At 44.0% G+C, this 25,908-nt stretch overlaps 1 protein-coding gene and 1 long non-coding RNA gene across 3 annotated transcripts in view; both read right to left on the bottom strand.

The window, feature by feature from the left end:
- Positions 1–288: 288 nt before the first annotated feature.
- LOC134563893 (uncharacterized) lies at positions 289–5,336 on the bottom strand. Its single transcript, XR_010083435.1, has 3 exons — positions 5,223–5,336; positions 2,526–2,667; positions 289–725 (listed from the first exon to the last, which is right to left on the bottom strand). It is a non-coding gene; the product is annotated as an uncharacterized LOC134563893 (long non-coding RNA).
- A 12,319-nt stretch (positions 5,337–17,655) lies between these two features.
- Positions 17,656–25,908, bottom strand: part of LOC134563859 (3'-5' RNA helicase YTHDC2-like) — a 30,007-nt gene continuing 21,754 nt past the window's right edge. The window contains exons 24-30 of one of the 2 annotated variants that reach the window (XM_063422238.1): positions 25,087–25,196; positions 23,531–23,820; positions 22,940–23,117; positions 21,855–22,058; positions 19,791–19,973; positions 18,587–18,683; positions 17,656–18,436 (exon numbers count right to left, since the gene is read on the bottom strand). In XM_063422238.1, coding sequence (XP_063278308.1) covers positions 18,621–18,683; positions 19,791–19,973; positions 21,855–22,058; positions 22,940–23,117; positions 23,531–23,820; positions 25,087–25,196 — 1,028 coding nt within the window. In that variant the 3' untranslated portion in view covers positions 17,656–18,436; positions 18,587–18,620. Of the gene's footprint in view, positions 18,437–18,586; positions 18,684–19,790; positions 19,974–21,854; positions 22,059–22,939; positions 23,118–23,530; positions 23,849–25,086; positions 25,197–25,908 lie in introns of those variants that run through there. The other variant, XM_063422239.1, reaches the window with a different exon arrangement.

Here is a 25,908-nt window from a genome sequence, read left to right as displayed (position 1 = left end):
CTCCTCCTCCCTCTCTCCTCCTCCTCCCTCTCTCCTCCTCCTCCCTCTCTCCTCCTCCCTCCTTCCTGCTCCACCCCCATTCAAAAACCCGAACTGTGAGGGCGGGGTCAAGGAAAGGGCGGGAACTGTGAGGGAATGGGGTGGCCAATGGGACACTGGGTCCTAAAAGGGCCTTGTTTGGCCTCAAATCATCCAAAGGGGCCTTGTCACGAGCCAAAGGATGGTCGTGATGGGTTGTTTGGATTTCAAAGTGTAAAAAGAGGCAATAAGAACTTCGTTCGAGTAAAATCAATTGTATCTTTACTGATACAAACAATATGCGATAGAAGAGAAGGGAAAGAGAGAGAGAAAAGAGGAAAAGGGGGGTCATAGCTACCGACTACAATCGTGAGTCCTTGTGACCCTGGAAACCAGTAGACCACCTTCACAGTCCTCGTAGCATGCCAATAGTTCCACCTTGTCCGTCGGGGAGATCTCAGAGAGTCTCCTCTCTGTTGGTGATTATTATAGTTCTTTTTTGAGGCAAAAGGCAACATGCCAGGAACAGGGAGAGATCTCGTGGGCACTGCAGTTGTTCTCTCACAATGGAGGAGCGGTGTGCCCGAGCCTTCACAGCAGGTACGGTTGGTACAGAACAGCAAACACGGCCTCCGCAAACACGGCTCAGGAACTGTAACAGTGTCTTCTTCATCTCTGAGAAGGGCGTCTTGGTCTAATGGATGCACCTGCAGAGAGAGGCCCTGGATCCCACCTTAATCAGGCCAGAACTCCTGTGCTGCAGCCCAGGGTCCGTGGGAGTCTCAGCCTCTGACAGTCGTGAGGCAGATGAGAAATCTTCAGACCGACTGTTACAGGCCTAAAATTGTGGAAAGGGGCCTAAAATCCACCCTGACACATCAGGTTTGGCCTGAAATCACCCAAAGATGCCTCAAATCCCCTCAGTGTGGCCTAAAATCAGCCTGAGAGCACTAAAATCCACCCTAAATCCACATAGTTTGGCCTTAAATCTGACAAATGGGGTTAAAATCATCCAAGGGGCCATAAAATCCAACCAAAGGAGCCTAAAATTGCCCAAACTGGTTTAAAACCCACACAGAACGGCCTCAAATCACACTTGAGTCTCCCAATATGGTCTAAAATTAACACTGAAAGTACCTGGTTTGGCTAACAATCACCTGAAGGGACCTAAAGTCCCCTCTAAAACCCAACAGATTTGGCCTAAAATCACCCAAACCATGCTAAACCCACCCAAACGGGCCTCAAATCATCCAATAGGCTCTAAAATCCACCTTGAAACTGCCCAGCTTGTCTTAAAATCACTCAAATTGGACCAAACCCCGCCAGATTTGGCCTGAAAACAGCCAAAAGGGCCTAAAATCCACACTAAAAGGTCAAAAACCCAGCCTAAACCTGCCCAGTTTGGCCTACAATCACTGAAATGGGCCAAAAATCGTTCAAAGGGATTTAAAATCCACCCTAAAACCCACCAGATTTGGCCTAAAAGCATCCAAAGCTGCCTAAAATCCACCCTAAGCTTGCTCAGTTTGGCCTAAAATCACCCAAACTGGCCTAAAATCTCTGGGACTGGGACTGAGACCAAGATCATCACCAGAACCGGCACCAGCACCAAGACTGAGAACGACACCAGATCTGAGACTGGCACTGAGAGCAGCACCGCTGTGGGCCTGGCACCGAAACCAAGACTGGGACCAGAATCGACACCAGAACAGAGACTGGCACTGCACTGGCACCAGGACTAGGACTGAGACCGAGACCATAACCAGTGCCAGAACTGGCACTGGGACCAAGACTGAGACCAATACCGGCACCAGAACCAGCACCGAGACTGGCACCACCCAGAGACTGGGACCAAGAATGAGACTGGCGCTGGGAGCACTCTGAGACCAAGACCAGCACCGGTACCAGCCGTGGACTGGGACCATGCTGAGACCGAGACTGAGACTGGGACTGAAACTGGCAAAAATGGCTCAAAAGTCACTGGAAAATGCCTCTAAAGAGTCCAAAAATACCCAAAAAGTGACTCAAAATGCCCCAAGATGCCGAAGGATTGGGGAGAGCCCAGAGGGACACAGAACTCCCAAAAATTTTTAAACCACCCCCCCCCCAAATTGCATTAAAAAGCAAAATCATATGAAACAAGAACTGAAAAAAGCCTCAAAATGGCTTAAAAAAAAAAAAAAATTCAGAAAATGCCTCCAAAAATTCCAATAATATTCCCAGACTACCCTGAATTTCTCAAATTCACAAAATTCACAAAAATATTCCCCCTAACATCAACAAAACCCACCCAGAAAATGAAAAAAAAAAAAAAACCAAATCCCTAAAATGCCCAGAAATATATTTAAAAATCCCCCTAAAATCCTAAAAAATTCTCAAAAATTTCCTAAAAACTCCCAAACTCTTTAGAATTCCCAAAATATTCCCCAAAGCCCCCAAATACTAGCAGAAAACACCCTAAAATGGAAAAAAATCCTAAAAATACTTTTAAAATAAAAAAAAATTACCCAAAAATCCACCAACTGCCCAGAATTCCCAAAATCCCTGAAAATTCCCAGAATCTCCTAAACATGCTTTCAATGAAGTGGTGCCGCAGGCAGGACTTGCTGCTTCCAGTGCTGCTGATCACCAAGAGCTTGAAGAGGAAATCTGGGGAAAAAAATCCCAAAATTCCCTCAAAATCCTCTCTAGAGAGCCCACAGTTCCCAAGCTTGGACCCAAAGGTCACAAAAATTCCTTTTGGGGGACCCCAAATGCCAAAGTTTGGACCCAAAATTTCCTCTGGGGACTGCAAAACTCCCAAAATTCCCTTCTAGAGATACCAAAATTCCCACATTTGTACCCGAAATGCTCCAAATTCCTGTGTTTGGACCCAAAATTCCCAAAACATCCCAAAAATTCCAAATAGAGGCCCCAATATTCAAACAATATCCCAAAAGAAAACCCCAAACTGCCCCATTTGAAACCCAAGAATTCCCTGTACAGAGCCAAAAATTCCCTTGAAGAACCCCAAAATTCCCGTGTAGAGACCCTCAGACCTCCCAGACACTCCTGGACCCTCTATAGGCTACCCTTGACCCCTATAGAGCCCCTACAGACCCTCCACAGACCACCCAAATGCCTCATAGAGACCCCCAGAAACCCTGTTAATCCCCCAGCCCCCCCCTCCCCCCAATCCCCTAGAGGAATCCCAAGATCCCCTAAAGACCTCCCCCAATCCCCTATAGAGACCCTAAGACTCCTTATAGGGACCCCTGGACCCTACCCAGATCTTCTATAGGGACCCCCAGGCCCCCCTCGGCCCCTCTATAGATGCTCTATAGACACCACAGACCCCCTTTAGAGACCCCCAGACCCCACCAGACCCCCTAACCCCTCCTCCCAGGGTTCCACAGACACCCCCAGACTTCCCCGTACCTGCTATGGGTACTGCAGACCCCTATAGACACCCCCCAACCAGACAAAAGGCCACCCAGACCCCATTTAGGGATATTATTGTTGTTGTTATTATTATTATTATTATTATTATTATTAATAATAATAATAATAATAATAATACCCACTTTACAGAACCCTTCAGATCCTCTATAGACCACCCAGACCCCAATACAGCCCCTATAGTCACCCCCACCCCCTTTAGGAACCCTGGGACCACCCTAGAAGCCCTATAGATCCCCAAAAATGCCTTTTAGAGCCCTCTAAATCCAGCCCCATTGTGGGGGTGCTTAGGCCCATTCCTGGGGTGCCCAGGCCCATTCTGTGGGTCTCAACCTTATTCTGGCGTTGCCCAGCTCCATTTTGGGGCTCCCGGCCCCATTCTGGGAATGCCCAGGCCCATTTTGGGGGTTCTCAGGCCCATTCTGGGAGGGGGCCTTGGCCCATTCTGGGGGTCCCAGCCCCACTTTTGTGGTGCCTGGGCTCATTTCTTGGAGGGCTCTGTGAGGGGCAGGGCTCAGGCCCGGGGGGCGGTGTCAGGGCAGGGTGGGGGAGGGGCCATTGTCAACCTAGGATTTGGGCTGAGTTGGGGTGGGATTGGGGCCGAGGGGGCCTCCAAGCCGGCAGTGGGGCCAGTGTTTGGTGTGCGGTGGGGGTTAGGGCTGGCTTATCCACATGGTGCCAAGGAAACTGGAACCATACAAAGGGGGCGAATGGGCTCATAGTGGGAGCATGCACTCCCAGCACCGGCACCTGTGAACCCCTTTCCTGCCCAGCCTGCCCCTTCAGCCCCAGCACCCCCCACTGGGGTCCCAGTGATCCTATAGCAACCCCTCCCTTTTGGGGTCCCTGCTTCTGGGGGTCTCCTCTCTCCAGTGTCGTGCTTAGGGAAGCCGAGGCTCTCCTGGGGGTCCCTGAATCTGGTATCCTCCCACCCCCACCGGGGCTCTGCCACCAGCTGGACCCCCAAAAACACCCTCCAGGGCAGCCCCCGATGTCCCCCCAGAGGGTGTCTCTGGCTCGGCTTTGGAGGCCTGCAAGCTCCAAACATCCCCCTGTAAGACACGGCCTGAACATCCCTCATCTGCCTCACGACTGTGGAACAAGGACAGAGGCTGAAATCCCCAAGGACCCTAAAACCACAATAGAGGAGGTTTGGCATGACTGACGTGGGATGTTTGCCAGGTTTCTCCCACAGGTGCGTTCACTGGACCAAGAACTGGTACACGTCCCCATGGAAACCTGGACTAAGACAATGAGTATGGACAGATCGTGCTTGCCGGCGACTAGACCCAGCCCTGACTGGTCCAACCCTGCCGAACTGGCCTGTCCGGTACCTGTCCTGTACTCGCTCTGCACCTGTTCCCCACCTCTTGGCCAACTGCCTGCCACTTTGAAAACACTATAAGAAGCCCCCTTTACCAGCTCTGAGATGTCCCTGATGGAAGAAGAGGGATCTAGGGATCTATTGGCAGCGACCACAAGGACCTCGTCTCTCCTGTTGGTAGCAATTTCCCCCCTTCTTTTTCTCACTATCATTTGTTTCCTTTTTCCTGTGCACCTATCACATACTGATATTGTTGGCACTCAATAAAGTGCAGTGCTGAGGTGATTAATTTGAAGTTCCCTTGTGTGTCTTCTGCGCTTTGAGATTAAAAACGAACCATCACAACTTAGCCCATTTCGGCTGGATCATGAAACCCCCTCAAGAAACCCCAAACCCAGGGACCCCCCAGGATATTTGGGGTGAGCTTCCCCTCCCCAGGCACCTGCGGGATGGGAGGTGACGTTTCTGGGCGTGCTGCAAGTCCAGGGAGCCCTGGACCCGCCTCTGCCTCCTCTGACCTTCTCTTCCTGCTCCCTGCTGCCATTCCGCCTCTCCCTCCCTCCCTCCTTCCCCACCCCGGTTCAAAACCCCGAACCATGAGGGCAGGGTCAGGGAAAGGGCGGGAACTGTGAGGGGAAAGCGGCGGGGTCAAGAGCAGGGCGGGAACTGTGATCAATGGTGGGACCAGGAATGATATCTCATCATCTGCATTGATGCTGGAACCAGGACTGATGGTCTCTTTTTCTCTCTCTCTTTTTTTTATTTTTTTTCCTTTGTCCTTCCCTCTGCCTCTCTCTCTCTAATTAATTTCTTCTTTACACCCTTCATTTTCACTGTACCCTTTCCTCCCAAACCCTCTGCCATGTGTAGATAGGATAGGCTAGGGAGTAAGATAACAATTTCCAGGCCAAGTGTGTAATTTAGAACCAGGACTAGTAGTCTTTTGTTTTTTATTTTTTCTTTCTTTTCCCACTCTCTCTTTAAATCCTCTTTTCTCCTTTACCTTTGACCATACCCCCTTTCTCCCAATCTCTCTGCCATATGTATTTATGGTAGGCTAGGGCCTAACATAGCAATTCCCATGCCAAGTCTGTAAGTTACTAAAAAACTTGGTGAGGTTTTGCAGAGCCTGTGCATTCTCTTGTTCCTTTGAATCATGAGCATTTCTGAATCTTGGATGCTTCCTTTTGATGAAGGGGGGATTCACAAGAAGGTGTGTCAGTGTGCCAGTGTAGTCTTGTTCTACCTCAACACTGACTGCTAGAGGCATGTGGAGTAGGGGTGCACATGTGCCATGTGCAGGAGGCAACTGGAAGATTAGGAGAAAGGCTCATTGTCTGGGGACACATGGCCTGGCAACCATTTCCTAGCCAGTCAGCAGGAGCCCACCAAAGCCACTGTACCCTCCAGAGATGCTCTCCAATCAGATGGTGAAAGGTCTCCACCAATGGACTGCAGGGGAATCTGGGACTGGGCCAATGCTCTCCTGGCAGCAGGCCAGCTTTGGGAGGGAGCCACGAAAAGTAACTGCACCCCAACTTCCTAGGAGGTATTTGGAAACTTGCCTTTTGAGTGGAGACTCTTTGCCTTTCGGCTTTGGGGCCTTGTGCTTTTGCCTTTGAGGCTTGGTGATTCAGGGGCTTTTGAGACTTGTTTTTTGACTGGGGCGTTTTCATGTCTTGTCTTTTGAGCTTTTTGAGTTGAGGCGTTTTGGTCTGTGGTTTTTGCTTTTTGGGTCTGGCTGGCTGCTGCTTGCTCGCTGGCTTGCTTGCTCCTTTGACTTCGGCCTAGCCCATTCTTTGTCCCTTTTGCCCTGGCCACAGCCTGTCTTTTGGGTCTTGTGCCCTTGCTAGTTCCTGCTTGTCTTCACACCTCTCCTGCCTCCCTGTGTCCCTGCACCCAACCCTGCCTGTTTCTGAGCCAGCCCACCACCACCATCCTCACCACCACCCTTGCCAGGGCTCCGCACTTCCTTCCCCAGCGCCCACTCACCACCTGTGCGCTCTCCTGTTTCCATGGAAGCTGTGCCTATGGAGCTGCGCCTCTCCCAGAGCTGCGCAGGTTCCTTAGCAGGCAGCTAACACACATGGGCACCTGCATCTCGCACACACCTTGACAGCCCTCCCTGATCCACTGGTGGTAACGCCGGCTTTTTCTCTCTGCCTCCCCATTCTCTTTCTCCTTCTTGCCCCCTTGCCCACTCCCCGCCCCAATTCCTTTTCCACTTTCCTTCGGTTGGGAGTTAGATTTGGTTTTTTTTTCTTCTCACAGAATTTTTTCCCATAAGTTTCCAAGAAGCCTTGATGACTACTTAGTCAGAACAAAAAGGGGTACTTGAGAGATATGGCAGCACGAGGCTACACCTATTGTTTCTGAGTCCCTGGGAGTGTCCCTCAGAGGGGAGAGATGATGAGCTTTGGGAAAGGCAAAAAGACAGATCTGGGGGAGGGGGAGGCACTCTTGCTCTCAGCGCCGAGGAGGACGGTCAGGCTGCCCTCTGCCTCGTGCTGGGAAATCTACAGTCATCTGCTCGTGTAGCCGGGAATCCTGAGCTCGCTTTCTCCAGCCTCTCCCCCCACCGCCGCTGCTTCTTCGGAGCTTGGAGGTTCCACTGCTACTCTGTAGCCCTGCACTGCCCAGCCCTGCCGGGACACCCCTGCTGCTCCAGCTGCCAGCGCAGAGCTCCTCATCTCTTCCACCGGGCCGGGACTTTCCTTCCTTCCAGCTCAGCCTCTCGGAGTCCTGCAGAGGCACCGAGATCAAACCGCTCTGGGCTTTTGTAAAAGAAAGCCCTCAAAGTTCTTGGTTCTGTTTATTATTGATGCTGTAGTTGTTGTTTGTTTGTCGTTTTGTCATATATACTAGTAAAGAACTGTTATTCCTACCCCCATACCTCTGCCTGAAAGCTCCTTTAAATTTTTTTTTAATTGGAATAATTTGGAGGGAGGGGATTTGAATTCTCCATCTCTAGGGAGGTCCTGCCCTTCCTAGTAGATATCTGTCTTTCAAACCAAGACACCTTCTTTTCTATCTTTTCCAGACCTCTTTCCTTTGAGTAACCCCCGTTTCTTTTTGCTTTTTCTTACTAAGAAACGGTTCTCAGATACAAGGTGTGTCTCGTTTGGCCAAATTTAGTTCCTGACCATCTAATTCTGAAAGAACTCCTCGCAGTTTCACACAGCATGATGCAACAGTCTGCCTTTGCTGTGGACACGCTAATAATAGTTCTGCCTCAAGCAGTTTTTGTCCTGGCATTTTGGGGAACCTCCTGCACTGGATTCTGCCAGCTTCATGGTATTCCAGGGAACATCCAGCAAGTAGAATTCTCTCCTGAGGACAAGGTCACTTTAGTTGGAGGTGTCCCTTGCTCCCTTACAGAATCATTTCTTGCTGATGCAATCCCCATTGTGGCTGGATGGCCTGCAGTAGAGCCCCACCACGACTCCAGAGCACACAGTGTTTGTTTCATAATGTTTGTAAATCTCGCCTCCCGTCATCCCTTCATGTCTACTTTGCCTTCCTTCTCTCTTGTCTCGGAGGGAGTTTGCCTCTTGAAGTTCAGGCTTTGCCAAGTGCAGGCCTATTCAGCATGTGCTATTAAGTTTAACTTCATTTCTTTCCCATCTGAAACAAGAATTTCCCATGAAGCGCTATCTTCATGGCCTTCCTCACATGGGAGACATATTTTGTACATGCTGACATTGTTGGTGACCTGGGCTCTGCTCCCTCACACAGCAGATACAAGTATCTCTTGCTGCCGCCATCCAGTGACTGCTAAAAAGCTCAGAGAATGGCAGATGTTTTCTCTCCTTGTGAGTGCAACTGCATGCTAATTTGGGTCCTTCAGCGTATGTTCAAGGACACACTGCAAAAAGGCTGATTCTCAAAGCAAGGATCAGGTGGTTTTGTTTCCAACGTAAGCATTCTTCGGGGACACTGGGAGAAAAGGGAACTGAGGGAAATGAATTTGAAAGCCTTTCTGTCTGCTGTAACTCCCTTCAAATGCACCTATTTCTCCCAAGGCAGGTGGTTTTACAGGAATTCCTGCATTTCCCCTCTACTGGAATAACATTCCATGCTCATGGAGGCCACTGTTTCAAAAACCCCCCATGCCGTGTACCCAAAATCCAAGACTGTGTCCATTCCTGCAGAGCAGAGAAAGTGACCTAGGCTTTGTGAGACAGGCCCTTTTCACACCTTTGATACATGCCTGTAGGGAAGCAGGAACAGAAAGTCTGCTTTCGGCCTTTGGTAGCCATCAGATTTCATGGGGAAAACAAGACAATAAACAAAGGAGCAGAGACGGAAAAGTGGGAACGATCAAAGGAACAAAAGAATTAGCAAAGAATAGGAATTGCAGATCTTCCAGTTAGCTGTAGTCCTACAACAGAAGGCCCTGATAATATCTGTAAGGTCTGTTGTATCACAAGATAGGAGCTTGTGCTTCACCTGATTTCCTAGCTTTAGAACTCGTACCTCCAAGCCCAGAAGGAACCCAAACCTTCATCTATGTGTTTAACCTTCCTCCTTTCTATGGAAAGGAGCTACCTTAAAGGGAGCTACAAGGATCTCCTCCACATACCCAGTGCATTTTGTTGTCCAAACTAATATGCTACTAATATGTAGCATTTGTAAATCACTACTATGAAACAAGTTCAACCCATAGGCTGTTTTGTTAGGTTGCGCCTTTTCTTGGATTTGGCTTTTTGGTGAGTGTTTTTAATGTGAGTTGATTTGTAAGAGAAGCCTCCTTCCACTAGCAAACCATTCAATCTCTAGAGGTGTTAAGGAGGACTCTGCATGTGGCACTTGTGGATATGCCATCGGGCTGGTTGTGGTGGGGCTGAAGTGACAGTTGGACTAGGAGAGGAGATCTGGAAGGTCTGCTCCAAGGGTGATGATCCTTGAATTGCCCTGCCCCAGCTACAAGACCTTGAACTTGCTGAATTCCACTGGGGTCTTGCAGGCCCGCTTCTCAAGCTTGTCCTCGTGCCTCTGCATGACAGCCTCCTTCAGCTGTGTCACCTGCCCAGCTCAGCTTCCTCTCAGCTCTGAAGGTGCTTTGCGTGTCTTTGATAAAGGCATCAAAGGGCCCCAGTGCCACGGCAGAATACTGACACCCCCCCCGCCTACTTCCACCAGGACACAGAGCCACTGACCACAGTCCTCTAGCTGCATCCATCCAGTCAATGCCTCATGCACCAAAGAGCATAGCCTTCAAAGCCAGACCTCCCTTGTCTGCAGATCTGGATGTTGTGTGCTACTGTGTTAAGAGCCTTGCAGCACTCTGGGCACAGCAGGGCCTACAAGTCCACGGACCTGTCCTCTGCAGGCACAGCCAACTCCTGCTGGCTCCACTGTTCCAGGAGTGCTGCCTGTGGTCCTTTGTGACACAGGTGTTATGAACAAATTCCTGCTGGGTATGAGGGCTCAAAAGGCTGCCTGTGTTCGATGCTGTGGCCCTGGGAGGGGGGCAGGGCTGTGTCTCTGGAGCACCAGCTGCCGGGCAGCCACGGCAGCGCCGTGCGGCCCTGACGGGTGCAGCCACTGCTGGCGGGAGCCATGGCTGGGCTCTGAACAGAGTAAATGGTGGGGGGCACTGGAACGCCCAGCATTTCCCAGGGAAAGGAAAACCCATGTCTGGAGGGGTTGTGCCATCCCTGTCCTAGCAAGACAGCCACTCCTTCCCCCCAGAGGAAAATTCGGAGCATCCATTAGCATAATAAAAGAGTTTCTGAGTACTCAAAATGCAACCCCCTCCTCCCAATTTGTGCCATCACCCTGTCTTTTAGAAAAATGGGGATTTTTCCTTTTTGCAGAGAACCCTATAACTGGGGTGAGGCTGCTGTTCCTAAGGAGCCGCTGACCCCCTCCCGGCTAGGCTAGAGGTACCCCCACACCCCAGCAAGTTTGAGGATGAAGGGAAGCTGCCCTGTGGCATTCTCCTACCTCATTAAAATGTGAAAAGGAGCAGCTCCTGTTTAGATGGCCCTGTCATTGTCCACTGTAACTACCTTTTTCAGCAGGATACTCTCTGCTGCGACCAGGACAAATGCATATACATTTGTATATGCAAATAAAACCGACCCTGTGAATCCTGGGAGGGCTTTTCTGAGAAGAACTGTACCCCAAGATGGGAAGCTAGATGCATCAGAGGAGAATTAGATGGTGCCCTGGCCAAAGAAGGAGTAGACGCACCCCCTGGCCTGGTTTGAAGACTCACCATGACCTCTGAGGAGTCTGAATGGAATGGGAGCCGGCCAGCTCAAGTGACTGAGACAATGGGAAACTCTTGAGGTTTTTCCCTGAGGATAAAGAGCTGACTCTGCACTCCAGTGACAGACTGCCACTGATGCCTTCTGATGGCTGGCCAGAGAAAGCTTCTAGCTGTTCCCGTGGAGACAAGGACTCAGCACCTACTGGGGGCAGCTGAGTGAAGATCCACAACAGTACCTGCTCCTTCGGATTGCCACAGCAGCGTGAAGAACTCCTGTTGGACTCTCCAATTCTGCCGATGACTTTAATAAAGAGCTGATAATAAAGAGCTGAATATTAATAAAGGCATATGCCCTGTTCTTTTCACCGGCACCTTCCAAGGGTCCCATGTCTGTAATCTCCTCCCAGCACAGCTACTCAGCTCTCTTGTGAGCAAGCAGCTCCCTGCAGAGCTCTGCAGCTGACCAAGACGGAGATGCCAATGGAGAAGGCAAACCCCAGCTGTTGGGGCAACCATGGAGAGCAGGGCACAGCCACAAGCTCTCAGAGCTTGGCGGCTGCGCTGCGCCACACCTCATCCCAGGACACAAACACAGGGTACAGGAGCTATACTCCGGTACCAGTCTCCTCTGTGGTCTGCGCTGGGATCCAGAGGTCCAGCCAGCAGTCAGCAACCACACAGGACCAGGCACACAGCCGGGCTCCTACAGCTGCCTTGGGCAAGCAGGACCCAGAACTGCCACAGCCCTCATGGAGGAGAACACCAGCAGCATGCCTCTGCCAGGCCCTGAGGAGAATGAGAAGGACCTGAGTGTCATCTCCCACACAGAGCCTTCTCACGTGTTGAACACCTGCAGGCTGGTAGACCACCGTGCATCCCAGGAGACCTCCATCACGTATAGGAGCGATACCACAGAAAATATCCCTCACAAGAAACTACCAGGATCTAATTAGTTGGACTAGCTCCCAGACATTACTCCACAGTTGGATCTGGCATATGCACCCTTTTCTACACCTGATACAGTCCTGAGGAACATTTAGCAGGTATTCTCTAAGCTTTGACCATACTTCTCTATTTGTTTTGCCTGCCACAATAGGCCACTTTTCACCTTAAACTTCATTTAGGCCTTGGATCACCACCAAAGGGTAGACAGCTGATTTTTTCCTCTAATTTACCATGTCCAGAAGCAGTGCATCAGCCAGATTCATTGCTTCTCTATTTGGTACTAATTACCTGCTATCCATCCAAACAAAGTATAAAAGCCCAGCTGCAGCAGGATTCATAAACTACAGGTAAGTAAAGGCAAGACAGAGACATCTATTTTAAGGAACACAAGAAGTAGGAACTGTGAAATTCAGCACCTCTCCAGCTTGAATCTGAATTATAGTTCCATACTGTACCTATCCTCACCTGAAATTTAAGCAAGGAGGTCCTTATGATCTTCCAAATTCACAGATACTATTTCGTTCTACCTCTGTTCCTCAGCACCTTCTCTCCAACAGTAGATGTGAACCAAACCCAAAGCTTTATGATTCCCTGTGATGGTTTTGTGCCTACTCTCTTTTCATTCTGTGAGATAGACCTTTGGGAGGAAAAAGGCAAAACAGGCCCAACTTAAAAAAGTTGCAAAGACAGTTTTATTAACACACACTAAAGGAAGGGTGTAAAAAACATGGAATGTTAATTGGTGTTCTTATAGATTATGGTATGTTAAAAATCATAAGTAACCACTGTAAATATGTTATATGAAAATGTAACCTTAGTTCCAGCCAGCCTTGGAATTTAATAATCCCTGGAACTACCATTTAGGAAAAGACAAAGAATTGTCAGGAAACCTGGGCTCCTTCGTTGGCATCAGAAAGGAGGACACATTAAGATAAGCAATCAGTCCTTTCTCCTGTGGACAGCAGAGCCATCAGAGCACCATCATCGCCGGGATCTCTGGAGAAGAACGCCGGGACCTCTGGAGAAGGACGCCTTTCCATTCACAGACCTCGGTTTCCATTCACCCAAAGGAAGCCCAAAATTGACACCTCGCAGTACCAGACTATGAATTCGAATAACCGGTCCCGGGAACAAAGAGATTGTGGGGAAATTTTGTGCCAGGGACAAAACAAAGTGTATAAAACCTGAGCCTCAAACAAGACAAATTTGTGAACTTTGGGGGGGACGGCAGCTTGACAGGTACTGCGTCCCAGCTCACCCGTTGACAATCCTGGGTATATCATCAATGTAACTCCGCTGGGGGCTTTACCGAAATTCTGTAATTTGATCTTTTAATAAACCTAATTATATTTTTAATTGGACTTGTGGATTGGCATTTATAACAAAGGGAAAAAGGGAAAAAAATTGAAATTAAAAAAAAAGATAATTTGAACGTTTCAAAACCCTTCCCTCTTCCACACAAACTGTTCACTTTCCCACAACCAACACAGAGAGACAAAACTATGATTTTCATTCAGTCTTACCATTCAAACATAATCTTCCATCACTTTGGGAGAGGAGTCTCTCTTAATATTCCCGTGGAATATTCCCACTGTTTTCTTCTGGGATTTAATTGTCACAAAATAAACCAGTGGCCCAGTAAAAAAGCCTGCTTCTGTGACCCCTCCCATTAGCAGTTTCCCAGGCTGCTTATGGGTCATAGGTGTAGCCTTTCGCATATGAGGGTGTCACCTTTTAAAGATGCACAACTCAAAGGAACAAAGGATTCTTCTTCTCAGAACAGAGGTATTTTCTCACTTCTTCACTAGCACAAAGGACTTATCTCTATCTCTGTTCAAGCATCTCATAAGATCAGCATCACTTAGTCCATCAACACCCAAATTTGCACATCTCCTAAATGCATATCGTCCCATGATTTGAAGGGGTATGTTAGTTCAGTTTCCATGGTTTACATCCAGAGAAGTCCAGTCAGAAATGTCCACTTCCTCAATCCCTCCTTCCGATAATCTTTATCAGTTCTTTCACTGACTTTCGATCATGTTTGGCTACGTGTTCCTTCCTCTCTCAGGCAAAGGGCTGCAGTTCTGAAAGCTTCGGGTTGCCCAGAAAGCGTTAAGTCTGCCTAGCTCTGCAGTGGTCAATGTGATCAGCTGCTCTGACGAGGCTGGGCTTTCCCGCCCCCCTTCCCCTCTCAGCCCGGGAGTCACCGGAGGAGGTGGAGTAGGGGCGGTCCTTGCCCATCCCACGGTAGCGATCGGGGTGGGCTCGGCCCAGCCGGGCCCAGAGGTGTTATGAGGGCTCAGATCCTGCCCCGGGCCAAGCCCAGAGGTGTTATGAGGGCCCAGCTCCTGCCCTGGGCCAAGCCCAGAGGTGTTATGAGGGGCCAGCTCCTGCCCCAGGCCAAGCCCAGAGGTGTTATGAGGGCTCAGATCCTGCCCCGGGCCAAGCCCAGAGGTGTTATGAGGGCCCTGCTCCTGCCGCTCCCTCCCGGCCCTGCTGGCTCCAGGGCCCAGAGGCACGGCCAGGCCTGAGCCGACTCCCCCCAAGGGGAAGGGAGCGGCAGCGCCGGGCCAGGCCGGGCTAGACTGTCCCAAGAGAATGGCCCGGCTCGATGTTACCTGTCTCAGCAGCAGGGAGGAAAAGGCCCACTTGCTCTCACCCATAATTTTACATGGGTATTCCTCAAAGTCGCATCTAGCTTCCTCAAAGGCCTAACATTATGTCAATATTTAAAAATGAACTCTGATAGTGCCTGTCTCAAAACAATTCTAAGGTCATGACAGGGAGCTGTTTCTACTTTAACTAAAACCCAAACTGTGTCAACCTGTAACATTCCCTTAAACAGTCAATAAATACATACCAGATGCCCCACAGGCCACTGGGAATGCTCCAGAAGACTGTGCAACAACTGCAGAGCCACTTCAGGCAAGATCAACATAAAAGCTTTTATCTATTACACCGTGTTTCATTACACAATGCTTCATACAGGTTGTTTGACAGTATGAAGTATTTAAAAAAAAAAAAAAAAAAAAGCTGGAGGATAGAGAAAGGCATCAAGTCCACAAAATCCACCTTATGCCAGGAGTACCTTGTGCAATGGGAACACTGAGAAGCTGAACATCTTAGTACAGATTTTCTCCCATCTTCCCATCAATTTCAGATGGGGAGAAAAAGACACATTCTAGCTTCTACTCTTACAAGGAAGTTTACCTCTTAGGGTCCTTGTAATCAGGATTCTTCCAAATGCCATGTTAATGAACAGCAATGACCACTTTGATCATGTAGAAAGGGTACCAGTCAGAGACGACATGACTAGCACCTTAGTTTTTCACAACCAAACTAAGTTCAACTTATGCTCAATAGCCTGGTTTAAAATGTATTAAGCACGTTTATAGTAAGTATACCAATTTCAACAGTATAGCTGATGCAGTGAAATCATAGGGAAGAGTTACCACACGCGGTCACCATTTTAGTGGAAGGAAAACCCTCTTCACCATATTCCTGCTATGAGATACAGATAAAAATCACAAGTGATCCAAGATAAGAAAGATATGGAGACAAATCATAGAATCATTGATAGTAACAGCACAGCCATTTTCAAAATGCATGCCAAAAAATTTTCTCCATATAATAAGCTGCTGTTTCTCTCCCATCCCAATTCAGGCAATGAGAAGGCTTCTGACATGCTAGTCAGAAGCAGTCTCAGCTAGTCTCAGCTCCCTTTTATCCCAGTACCTAGCATGACTCTTCTTAATTACTGTTCTGCAGGTGTCATTTTGTGGTTTTCCCTAATTATATGATCATTATTCAACTTCCCTTTTTAAAAGAAAATCTTTGGATAGCCAAATTGCTTCTGCCCTCAGAGACAACAGGGTGAGGGTTGGTGTCATACTGAATACTCATCAAAGGCCCAAAGTGATTGTGTTACCAGGAAAGTGGCCAAGAGAGTGATGGAGGTCAAGGCTTATGAGTCTTCAGAAGCAATGTGTAAGAGGGCAAATCAAAAGTCTTCAAAGCAGATATTCAGCTGTCAGTTCCCTTCAGCATGATGTAATAATTCTCTTCACCTGCAGAGAAAGGCTTGAATACTAGAAGGTGTGTATTTTGTGAACACAGCCATGCCAAAAATCTAGCAAACAGAGAAGGGCTGAACCTTTCCAAGCCTTCAACACTGATGGGAACATTCTACAGTATGTCCAATAATTCCATAAAATGCACAACCATCATGTGTCCTGTATGGCTCACATTAAACATAGCTGAAGTGTGAAATAAAAAATGAAGAAGTTACGAGTCCTGGTAAAACTATAGGAGCAGAAAACCAATCTACCTTCTTTTGAGCAGAAAGTTCAGAAACATTTCTGTAACATAAGTATCAGAAAATGGGTACAATTTCCCGATTACTTTTTCAATAAATCAATTACAAATATCTTCCTCAATCTTACTTATACTAATTTGAAAATTATATATTTAGTATTTACTGAAAATCTGAGAGTAGAATAGCAGGTCAGATATTTTAAAAGGCTGATTTTTTATTTTCCTACATTTTGTACACATCCAATAATTATTTTCTTGTTTTTCAGCCTGCTGTGTTAGCATTTTCTACTAAGTAAATGTGTTACTTTGATTTTCTTGATCTGGTGGCTCTTTTGTTCCTTTTTCATTCTCATTAGACACTCCCCATTTTTCACATCCAACATCCTCAACAACTAACTCTCATTAAATGATTAAGAGGAGAAAGTGGCTATTTTGTCACACTTTTGAGTGTTAGCCTAAGAGTTGGACTCAATGAGCTACAAATTCTTTTCCAACTTAAAAAACTCCATCCATGATTCTACAAGAAACTGACACAACACATTCGCACTGAAAGAGCCAGTCCTCCTACAACTGATTTTGAGAGAGAATGTTTGCAGTGCAGCTAAAAACTGACTTTTCATCTGTCTGCAGTCTTAGCCAGAAAATGGATTTGAGCAGAGCCTGCATCCACAGCTTTTCGGGGAAGTCTCTTTATGAAATGACTGTGTCTTGACTGCCAGAGAGAAGTGGCAATATGCCACAAATCTGACTGTTGTCCAAGTGCAGGGTTCTTGTAGGTTATATTGACTATTATTATATAAATTAAATAGAGTGCTAAACTAGTAATAAATTCTTCCCAAGGGAAAAAAAAAAAAAGAAAAAAAAATAGATTTTAAAGAATACTACTTGGTGTAAATGAGTCTTCAGTTCTAGATTCAAGATGAAAACATATATACATATATATTTTTAAATTTTTGTTTGTTTTTTTAATGCATAAACATTCTTTTTAAATCTTTTGATACCTTTTTTATCTCCTCTTTCACAGTCATTCATATCCTTGGCAGCCTTTTTACTGGTTGCACCAGGTCCTGCAGTAGTTTGTTTCAGGTATAACTTAAATTTCTAATGATGCTGTGACAGAGTTAATGAATACATGGGATAGTCAGAACTATGAGAACATCCTAAGAGGACATGAGAAACTAAGTAGAAGCTCAGAACCAGAAAAAGCTCTCAACTTAATCTAAGAATGAGCAACATTGCTGACAGTGAGCAGACAATTTGTAACAGCCTTACACTACAGTATGTTAATAACTAAGGAAAAGCCCAAAACTAAAACAACATCAGTACAGAAGAAATGAACTTGAAAGACAAGGTATAGAAAGAAAAAAAATAAGATTACATTGAAAGATGAAGCAAGCTGTACTGGTAATTACTTTTTATTTTTTATAAAAGAAGTAGAAATCTTATAACAATGCTAAAGTCAGTGAACTACTAGAACACCATTTGGCCACAGGCCTCTGAAAGACTATTTCAGCTTGTCAAAGTGTGAGTATTTTTAAGGGAAAAAAAATTTAAGTGGAAATACCACTGGACCAATCCACACAAAAAAAGTCTCATGCTTCTTTCCCTTCTGTATTTAAACTAGAATTCAAAAACTAGCATTCTCCAGCTATCTAATTGTTTGTATGGATATATCCTTTGCTCTTTTACTGTGCATACAGAAGTTCACCAAACAATTATGGAATTGGAGACATATTCTCAATTTGGAGACAACTATTCTGAATTTATTTTACTCAAACTGCAAGAATGATTAATTAACATTAGGCTAGTTTCTTTCATACATTTACTGGATGCAGAATGTTTTAAATATAAACTGCTGTGCTATTATAAACCCACAAACAACTTACATGTGGTGCATTGCTTTAAACTTACTTTTAAATTTCACCACACTTTCAAATATCTGCACACTACTGTAGAAAAAATAATTCAGTCAAAAAAGATTGGTGGACAACCTTATTGATATTTTTTACAACAAGGAGAAACTGAAACAAACATAATTCCCACTTTCTTTTTTAGTGCTAGCTGCACATTATGACTAAGTGCTTCAGGAGTTAGTTTTGTTGTGCCACCTCTTCCTTATCTTTGTATTGTAGGCATGCTGCTGGTTCTGCTGGTTAGAGCTGATGTTTCAACAATGTCAGCTAGGAAAAATCAAAAGGAAGAAAATATTTAGTCCTCTGGGTACCTGCTCCTCCACAAGCTACAAATGACAGTACTGTAATGATATATTGTATGGTGATACCTCTTCCTCTATCATAAAACCAGAATGCAATACAGGAAATAATAATTACCTCTATCACATCAAGCGTAATCAGTTGAGTTTTTTCATTTCGAAGGAATATGGTCCCAAAGCTGCAGCAACTGCTCTCCAACTTGCGGTTCCAGCTCCTAGAAACAATCAGGATATTAGAAATATATTAGCACTGCTGCCTTTGTGCATATAAAAACTATTTATTACAAAATCCCTAGAAGAGGTTGCTGGTGGTCTTTCTGAAAGAGCTGTCACTTTTGATATTGTGAGATATATTGAGACCATCCCTACGACAAGGTCTCAACAGGAGTTCATAAGCAATCCTACAGGTTGTTGGGGTTTTTTTGTTTCAGGCAAGATGTCAGTTCTGACAAAAGAATTTCCAATGAACACACCACCACAAGAACAGATGCAGCATACAATTTGTGCCTTCCACTGGTCATTTCCTTATTAACTAAAGATCATTATTCTCCACATCTTTTAAGTTTAACTCCATGAAATGTGGTGGACATTTCATGGAGTTAATGCAGGTCACAGATAATGCCATGGCTCTTGGTGGAATCAGAGACATTAACATGAATCACTTATTTTTACACTGTTGAGAATCTTTAGGTCTTAAGAGCCACTTAGAAGAAAAGCACTGTCAACTTCAGCATGTGCTACATTCCTTTCCTTGTTACATATGCTCCTTTCCTCATTCTTACAACTGAAGAGGTTTTGGGGAAGCAGTGAGAAGATAATACAAAAACTGCCACAGAGAATTCTCATGGAAATTATCTTCTGACTTTTTATAGTTGCATTTAGCTTTAACAAATTGGAGAACTGTACTAAGCTTTATTCTACCCCGAATATCAAGATTCTCCTGAGGCTTTATGGAAAACACAAACATCTAATTATGAACAGTTATTTGGGTATGACAGACTATCTTATTTCGCGGAACACATCTGAATCAAAACGGAAACAAACCTCCAGAAATTAAAGACAAAAAAACACCAACAAAACCTCATTTATTTTGGAAAAATCCAGCTTTACATTTTTTTAACAACAATAAGCAAGAAACTGGTTTGATTATAACAAATCCACTAATTCAACAGTAATTCAGCATTAGCAGAAGGTACAACATGCACCAAGGAACTGTGATTCAGATTAATGCATACATAAGCACAGTTGAGTTCAAGGCTGACAAGGTAATGAACAAAACACAGTTCTACCAAGTTAAGAAGACTTTAGAAGAGAATAACTACCTGGCCATCTCTGCTTATTTGTACTTTCCTATTGTCATTCCAGGGGTTGAGCAAATGGTGTGCAAACTGAAAAGGAATGCTTTCTTTTCGGATCCACTCCACCTTAAATACACCTCCGAATCCAGCAGATCCCCAGTCCTGAGTTTTCTCACATCCTATTGATGAACCCATCCTAGCAAAACCCTGGAAATAAAATTTAAATATGAAAGAACAGACATAATGAGAGCATATCTATTTATGCTGGAATTAAATAAATTAGTGGATATCATATGAAACTTTCAAATTAGTTTCAAAGTGATTCAAACACTCAGCCACATGAAGATGAATCTTCCAAAATATTTACACCTAGAAAGTTGAAAGTATTATTTGTTTTTTGTACTTCAAATATACCTTCTAGAGTTTGACCACAAAGGATGTCTTTCAATTCATCTCTCACAGTCATCATTCAAGGGTTTTTTTTAAGCTTTGTAACAGAGGTTGAAAAGCTGTTGTAAAAACATTCAAAATGCAAGATTATCAAGATGAATGTTTTATGTCCATTAGCTATTCCTCATTACTTGTACAAAATTCTTTCAAAAATCCATTCCTTCCTTCATTCCCTTTCCTTCCTTTCCTTCGTTCCCTCTTTTTTAACAAACTATCATATACATTTAAGACTGTTCTCCTAAGAAATAAGTCAAAGCTGCTTGAAGTTCCTTCTTTAATGAAGCTGAAAGAAATACCAACAAGACAAGTATTCAGAAGTTAAATGAACGAAACCACAAATCCAAGATTGCATCTAACTTATTTAAGGACTCCCTTTAAACACACACACCAAACAAAACAAAAATAAACCCAGGCCTCACACAATGTATCAACTATTCAGGCAAATTTACTCCAGTTGTAACTTAGGAGTCCAAGAGATGCAGTACACTGCCTGAGATTACCAGCACACACTGCTGCTGTAAGTCATGCTGTCCCAGACAGCTCAAGCCTTAAATGAAAATCAATGAAAATTAATAAAAGGAACAGAGGAAAAATACAGGTGGAAAGTAGAGACACCTGAGGCAAGACAATATAAAGAATATTAATCTCACATTCCCATGAAGATCCAGTGCACTGTCAAAACTGGAAGGGCAGCACAACATAATCCACCTACATCTTGACTTCAGTGTGTCCTCCCCTCCCAGCTTTCTTGCCTGAGAGCACCGATACAGCAACCCATTTTCAGATTCAGCTGCCAGGCTGAAAATTACTTTCCAATATAACATTTGCATTCACCAGATCACTGTACACATATGTACAATTCACCACAATCCTTCAGTGGTATGACCAAGATCTCTATGCTTGCACTGGTTCATTAGATTTTAAGTTCAGCTGACTTCTATTAAGAGTTTATATATATTATAAAGAGGTAAATAGAACTTTCTTTACTTGGAAGAATTGAGTTTAGCAGGCTCTAAAACACAGTTAACCTGCAACTTTGCAGTAGCAGGTAAAGCCTTTACCTTTAAACTGGCCACAAATTTTTCAGCAAACTGTTGGCAAATACCTCATTAAATGTGAGCTCGAAGACAGCTCTGGAAGAAACATGGCCATGACTTTCCAGTTTCCTAATTCTGAGAAACAAGCTCTAGTAAAACAGTTTTTATTAAAATTTGTATTGCAGACATATGAGTTTCCTTGCTTTTAGAAAGCTATGACTTGATTCTATCTTCTTGTTCACTTACAACATTTATTTTGGCATGCAGAGAAAAAGGCAGCAATCCCCGGCTTTGTATGGCTTTGTTTGTTCTATTGCTGCTGTTTTAAAGCATTTATGTAGGGTAGAAACATTATTCTGACTCATTATGTTTGGAGGCAATTTAGTTTCATCCTTCCAGGGGGAAACTGAGTTCATTAAAAGTGACTGTTTCGGAGAAGAATAAAGCACTCTTCCTCAACAACCAGCGACACTGGCACAATACTCTACTGATTAGAAACTCAAAAGTCATAAACAAAGCCCTCCATACTATACATAGCCATTTGCTGCACTATCCTAAATTATCAACCACCACCAACAGCTAGTATCAGCGAACAACTCACCTGGAAGTGTCCAGATCCTTGAACAGAAAATATTAAGTAAACCATGCTGCTTTCCCAAAAGGCTCCATTCAGTTTTCGTTCATTACTTGGTGTAGTGGACCATATACCCTTCTGCTGAGAAATCTCAACGTTCTGCAAGTTGCTACTTTTCATTATAAAGTACCGAACTGGCATATTTTGTCTTGGTGAAGGTGATTCAGAAGCCTGAAAGAATTAAATTTAAAAAAAAAAAAAAATCACGGGCTTTAGTTCTGAAGTTTTACACACATGCAGACAGACCCTTCACTGAGATCTTCCTCTCTTTTCCAATATTATACAAGAAACACACTATCAGCTGTTCTTGTCAGAATTGACTTGAAAGTATATTTACATCTATTTTTAATTTTAGAAGCGTTTTTCAAAATTATAATTCATTCATGAGGGGCAGCAAACAATTATGGAAGAACAGGCCTACACAGTCTAATGATTAATTACAATTCTTTCAAGTCTGAGACAACTTCAGATGACACAAAATTAATCACCCTAGACTGTAGCCTGCAGCACACTACTTGCACATCCATTTTCAGGAAACAAATTTTCTTCCCGTAACGCTGGCTGAATTAAAAAAATATAGGGAAATATGAAAAATACCTCACTAAAAATGTATGCTTTCCTAAACAACCATTAAAAAAACTGCCAAGCAGTCATAATGAGGCAGATAACACGAAACTTAGAGAGAATCAGTACCAATAACAGAAAGAGATGAAGACAGAATACCCAGAGTTCAGAAATCCATGTACTAGATACACTGTTACTGTTTATTATACCAAGTTTCAAAAAAACCCCAAACAAACAACCCTACCCCTTAAAATTGGGGTACTACTTCGAAGTCTGCAAAGAATAGTATTTTTATTGTATTAAAGTAGTATAACAGGGTATTTATTTTTGCTTTTTGATTCCAAAAGAAATATTATCTAGTTGTTAATAGTGAAAATCTTAGTTAGGTTCTTCATTTATGAATACAATACCTGATAGCTGCTGAAAGACATCAGCAAGAGATTCTAATAATTTTGAAGAGCAGGTTCATATGTTGATGAAAACTGTACCTTTCCAGATACTGGAGAAGATGGACTAGCACAGGGGCTAGGGAAGCTACTGCTGTCCGCAGACTTCACTGATGATCGATCTGACCTGTCATCTGAAGTTTGTTTGGAGTGCAAAATACTTTTTCGTTTGTATTTCTTTGGTTGATGAAGTAGGGGACGAGTAGACCTCACAAGCACTCTAAAAAGTAAAGACAGATGCATGACAGACTGAGTTTTGGAAGAGGTCACAGAACAATTTATATCTACGTATCAGTCTACTGGATGACCACATATATTACAGTAATTCTGAAACGTATTAAACACTAAATAAAAAAGCATGTATTCATTCTGAGTGTTACAGTTAAATCTCTTCTGCTACTTCCCAAGGAGCACAACTCATGGACACTATTTCTGACTGCTCTCACAAACAGCCAGTATATATATGAAATAGTTCTCAATGAAATCACAATTACAACACAGCATAGGACAGCACCAAAACTTTTAGCTGTATTTATTTGTTTCTTTCTTCCTAATACTAGCAGAAATCCAAGTGATGCTTTTATAGATAAATAAATTACAAGCTACAGTCTCTGGAAGGTCTCAACATCTTACTTTTCAGCATTAGAAGAGTCAGAGAATTCAGTTTCTGCTGTACTTCTCCTGGTGTTAGATGACCTCAATGTAGATGCTAAAAGATGATCTTCAGAAGCCACAGGTCTTGGCCTCTGACCAATTCCTGAAGGTTGCTGTAAACCTGCAGATTGTTCCTCAGCAGTTAAAACAGCTACAACTGCTCTTACAGTTGCTTCCTCAACCTGAGACCATGATTTAGAAGGAGCTCGCATACGACGCAGAAATAAGCTCTGCCACTTTTGTCTGAGTTGAAACAGCAAACCAGCAGCCTGTAATGAATTTCAGTTCTGTTAAAGACTGAAAAAAATTTGATCAGTTAGGCAAAGGGTACCCTACAGATGTATTCCTATTAGGCAACAGCTAGCATTCTGGCAAACTGAAAGGCAAGTCTAAGGTCTCGGGGAGGGGAAAAACCCTCACATTTAATTTAAGCTGTTATCTTTTCTTTCCTCAGGTCCAAGATAATTTCTAAACCATTTCGTGCTGCACTGCACAAAACTTGAAATTCTATTGTAAACACATAGGCTTTTTATTTTTCACTTTAAACATTTATCTTCTCTTTAAAAGCAGTCTTTTCGTGTCTAATGCCCTTCCTGCGACTTCAGTTTGTATTTATGGGCTCTTTAGATATACTTGATGGAAAAGACCTCTGGTTACTCTACCTTCTAACACAATCAGAGCTTCACAATAACCAGAACCCTTGTATCTTCAAGGGCTGGGGCTTTTTTCTTCCTTTTATAAAATCTGAGAGCAATTTTCTCTTAGCAGCTTCAGTGTTCCATTTTAGTCAAGCAACTTTAATCATCCTCTCAGAAAAGGAAATACACAATATGCCATTTTTACTGTTCTCTCAACTCCTGCTCAAATTTTGGCTAACGCAGCTCAAGCTAAGGTCTTGTGTGCTGGGAGCACCACACAGGCAATACAGGGGACCACAAAGAGCAGAAGGGCCATTATGCAGGCACCACCACCTGCAGCTTACTGTTCCCTGCAGCCACCTTCTTTTGTCCGGCAGTTTCTTTAGAATCTGCTAGCTTATGGAAATGGATCAAACTTATAAAACATCAGCTGACCCAAAGTGCTTCTGAAGCAGATCTAACAGGAGCAGACTGCTGAGGATTTCCTGCTTCCCAGTGTGATAGGTGGGACAGTTGCACCACGAGAGAGGAAGAAGGACGTGCACTCTTGCAACTGGCTAGGTAACTAATTCTTTCTTCCTTTTTGCTCACAGGTGCAAGATATAAGAGTTATGGGTTGTTACAACCCATAGGAGGCCCTACAACTTGGATGTTGAATATGTGAATACACACAGTTGACTAGCCTGGGCAAAAGGAGATTGAGTCCCTGTTTGTATGTTTTTAAAAAGTTAACTCATTTAGTGTATTTTCCTGTAAATTTGAGAGACCTGAAGGGATCACAGCAGCCATTCTTACACTAAATTTTTGGTTATCCAACTGTTTTAGGAATCTTTTTAGGATGGTATGGCATAAATACTCTTCTACACGAAACATGCATGGAAGTGATAGATTACATACCTCAGAGTCCAGTCTGAGGTGGAGCCATTCATCTAGCTTCAGAAGTGATACATTAGAAGTTCTTCTGTCCTCCATCTCACTGTCACTGCTATCACTGGATACCCTGTCTCCTGAATTAAGTACAAAATGTGCATTAACATTTCAGTATTATTTACACTTACATACAAAAACTTGAACATTACTGTAATACCAGTAATAAGCTAATTATCCTTTTAAATTTTCACTTAGAATGTAAACGTTTGTAAGTGTACTTTTTGATTTCTGCATATACACCCCACTGAAGGTCTTTGCTTCAGCTAAGAGAACAAGTTCTCTCATCTCTTAAGGGCCCTACTACATAAACACCCGTACTGCTGTGATCTGACTCTTTCATGTACCTTCATCAATAAAAGCCATTATCAAACTTTTGCCTGAAGTTGTTTGTAAAACCACATATTGCTCTATGCTTTGTATCTTAGTATATACCTTTAAAGACCCATTAAGAAAAAAAAATGATAAATGCACATATCTATTTAGGATTCCTTTTTCTTTTCCAAAGTACAATTCAATCAGCATTAACATTATTTTAAGGGTAACAGTTTCAGAGCAACTCAGGAAAGTCAGCTTGGACTCTTATTTTAATTCCAACTAGTATTTCTACAGAACTGAGAACAGATTATTTTTGCTTCTAGTCTGAGAGCACTCCACTTAAATATGAAAAAAGGAAATTTTAATAAATTCTGTACTACTTTTAGCTAATAATATGGCTAATTGACTTTAAAAGTTATCAGTAGTAAATAATCTTTAAAATGCCTATGTCAGCTGGAAGCAATATGATTACCT

The sequence above is a fragment of the Prinia subflava genome, chromosome Z, assembly GCF_021018805.1.
Source record: "Prinia subflava isolate CZ2003 ecotype Zambia chromosome Z, Cam_Psub_1.2, whole genome shotgun sequence".
NCBI classification, from domain to species: Eukaryota; Metazoa; Chordata; class Aves; order Passeriformes; family Cisticolidae; genus Prinia; species Prinia subflava.
The sequence above is the reverse complement of the archived record's forward strand: the minus strand, read 5'-3'. Positions and strand labels throughout refer to the sequence as shown.